This window comes from Crocuta crocuta, unplaced genomic scaffold (genome assembly GCF_008692635.1).
Source record: "Crocuta crocuta isolate KB4526 unplaced genomic scaffold, BGI_CrCroc_1.0 scaffold443, whole genome shotgun sequence".
Lineage (NCBI taxonomy): Eukaryota > Metazoa > Chordata > Mammalia > Carnivora > Hyaenidae > Crocuta > Crocuta crocuta.
The window spans coordinates 453,276-454,516 of NW_027529446.1; the positions used below are offsets into that span (position 1 = coordinate 453,276).

General features: G+C 69.1%; 1 protein-coding gene across 1 annotated transcript in view; it reads left to right on the top strand.

Moving 5' to 3' along the window:
- The window catches only part of WDR18 (WD repeat domain 18), a 7,223-nt gene that overhangs the window by 3,471 nt on the left and 2,511 nt on the right, over nucleotides 1-1,241 (top strand). Inside the window, exons 4-7 of the mRNA XM_077760638.1 lie at nucleotides 16-157; nucleotides 553-696; nucleotides 822-886; nucleotides 988-1,128. Coding sequence (XP_077616764.1) covers nucleotides 16-157; nucleotides 553-696; nucleotides 822-886; nucleotides 988-1,128 — 492 coding nt within the window. The remainder of the gene's footprint in view (nucleotides 1-15; nucleotides 158-552; nucleotides 697-821; nucleotides 887-987; nucleotides 1,129-1,241) is intronic.

A 1,241-nucleotide genomic window follows, 5' to 3' on the forward strand; every position in this document is an offset into this window, starting at 1 on the left:
TTTTCCTCCACTCAGTGTGCTGCAGGTGGACCCCTCCCGGACCCCAGCCCCTCGGCATGTCTGGTCTCGTCACACCCTCCCCATCACAGACCTGCACTGTGGCTTTGGGGGGCCCCTGGCCCGGGTGGCCACGTCTTCGCTGGACCAGACGGTGAAGGTAGGGACCACCCCGCACATACACCCCAAGTGGATCTGTGAGTCCTGTCCTGGCAGCTGACAGGTTCTTGGCCAGCACGAGGCAGTGACTCGCCTCCTTTTCCCAGGCTGGCAGCTCCGGACACCTCTAACCCCCCGAAGCCTCCCGCCTCAAGGACGGCCAGAGGGTGGACGGTCCAGGCCTGTGTCGGCTTGGAAATTCCCACTTGGCTGTCTGCGCCTGGCGGCTCCCTGGCTCTTGGGGCTTTGCCAGTGGGGGGCGGGGCCGGCAGTGGCTACCGCAGGTGCGGGGAGGGGTCGTGGGCGCAGGAGGCCAGGTCTGCTCCGGGGAAGGCTGGGTCTCTCCGCCCCGGGGCTGCAGAGCAGCCCGAGCACCTGTGCCACCTGCACCCCCAGCTGTGGGAGGTCTCGTCGGGCGAGCTCCTGCTCTCCGTGCTGTTTGACGTGGGCGTCATGGCCGTGACTATGGACCTGGCCGAGCACCACCTGTTCTGTGGCGGGAGCGACGGTGCCATCTTCCAGGTCGACCTTTGCACCTGGGTGAGTGGCAGTGGACAGGTTGGGGGGGGGGCTGCTCAGCGGCCCGTGGGACCCCAGGCTTCCCTCCCTGCTGCCTGGAGCCCCCAGGGCTGAGGCCTGGCTCCGGGCCCTCTTGGCCTCCCCAGCCCGGGCAGAGAGAGACGACCTTCCAGCCGGAGCAGGACGGCGGGAAGGCGTTCCGAGGGCACAGGTACGAGCCGGGCGGGCGCACGCGGGGCCCTCCTCGGGTGACCCCCGACTCTCGGCTGGGGGTCATCTGTGCCGCCCCCTGCGGGGCTCGTCCGCCCTCAGGAACCAGGTGACCTGCCTGTCCGTGTCTACCGACGGCAGCGTGCTGCTGTCCGGCTCCCACGATGAGACCGTGCGCCTGTGGGACGTCCAGAGCAAGCAGTGCATCAGGACGGTGACCCTCAAAGGTGAGGCGTCCTGGGCCTGGGGGCACGCGGCGGCCAGCTCCTCCGGGGGCTCGTGAAGGTGCGCGGCCTCACCGGCTTGTCCGCACCACGGTTTTCTCAGTGAGTTTGCCGCCATCAGGCCAGCTGCTG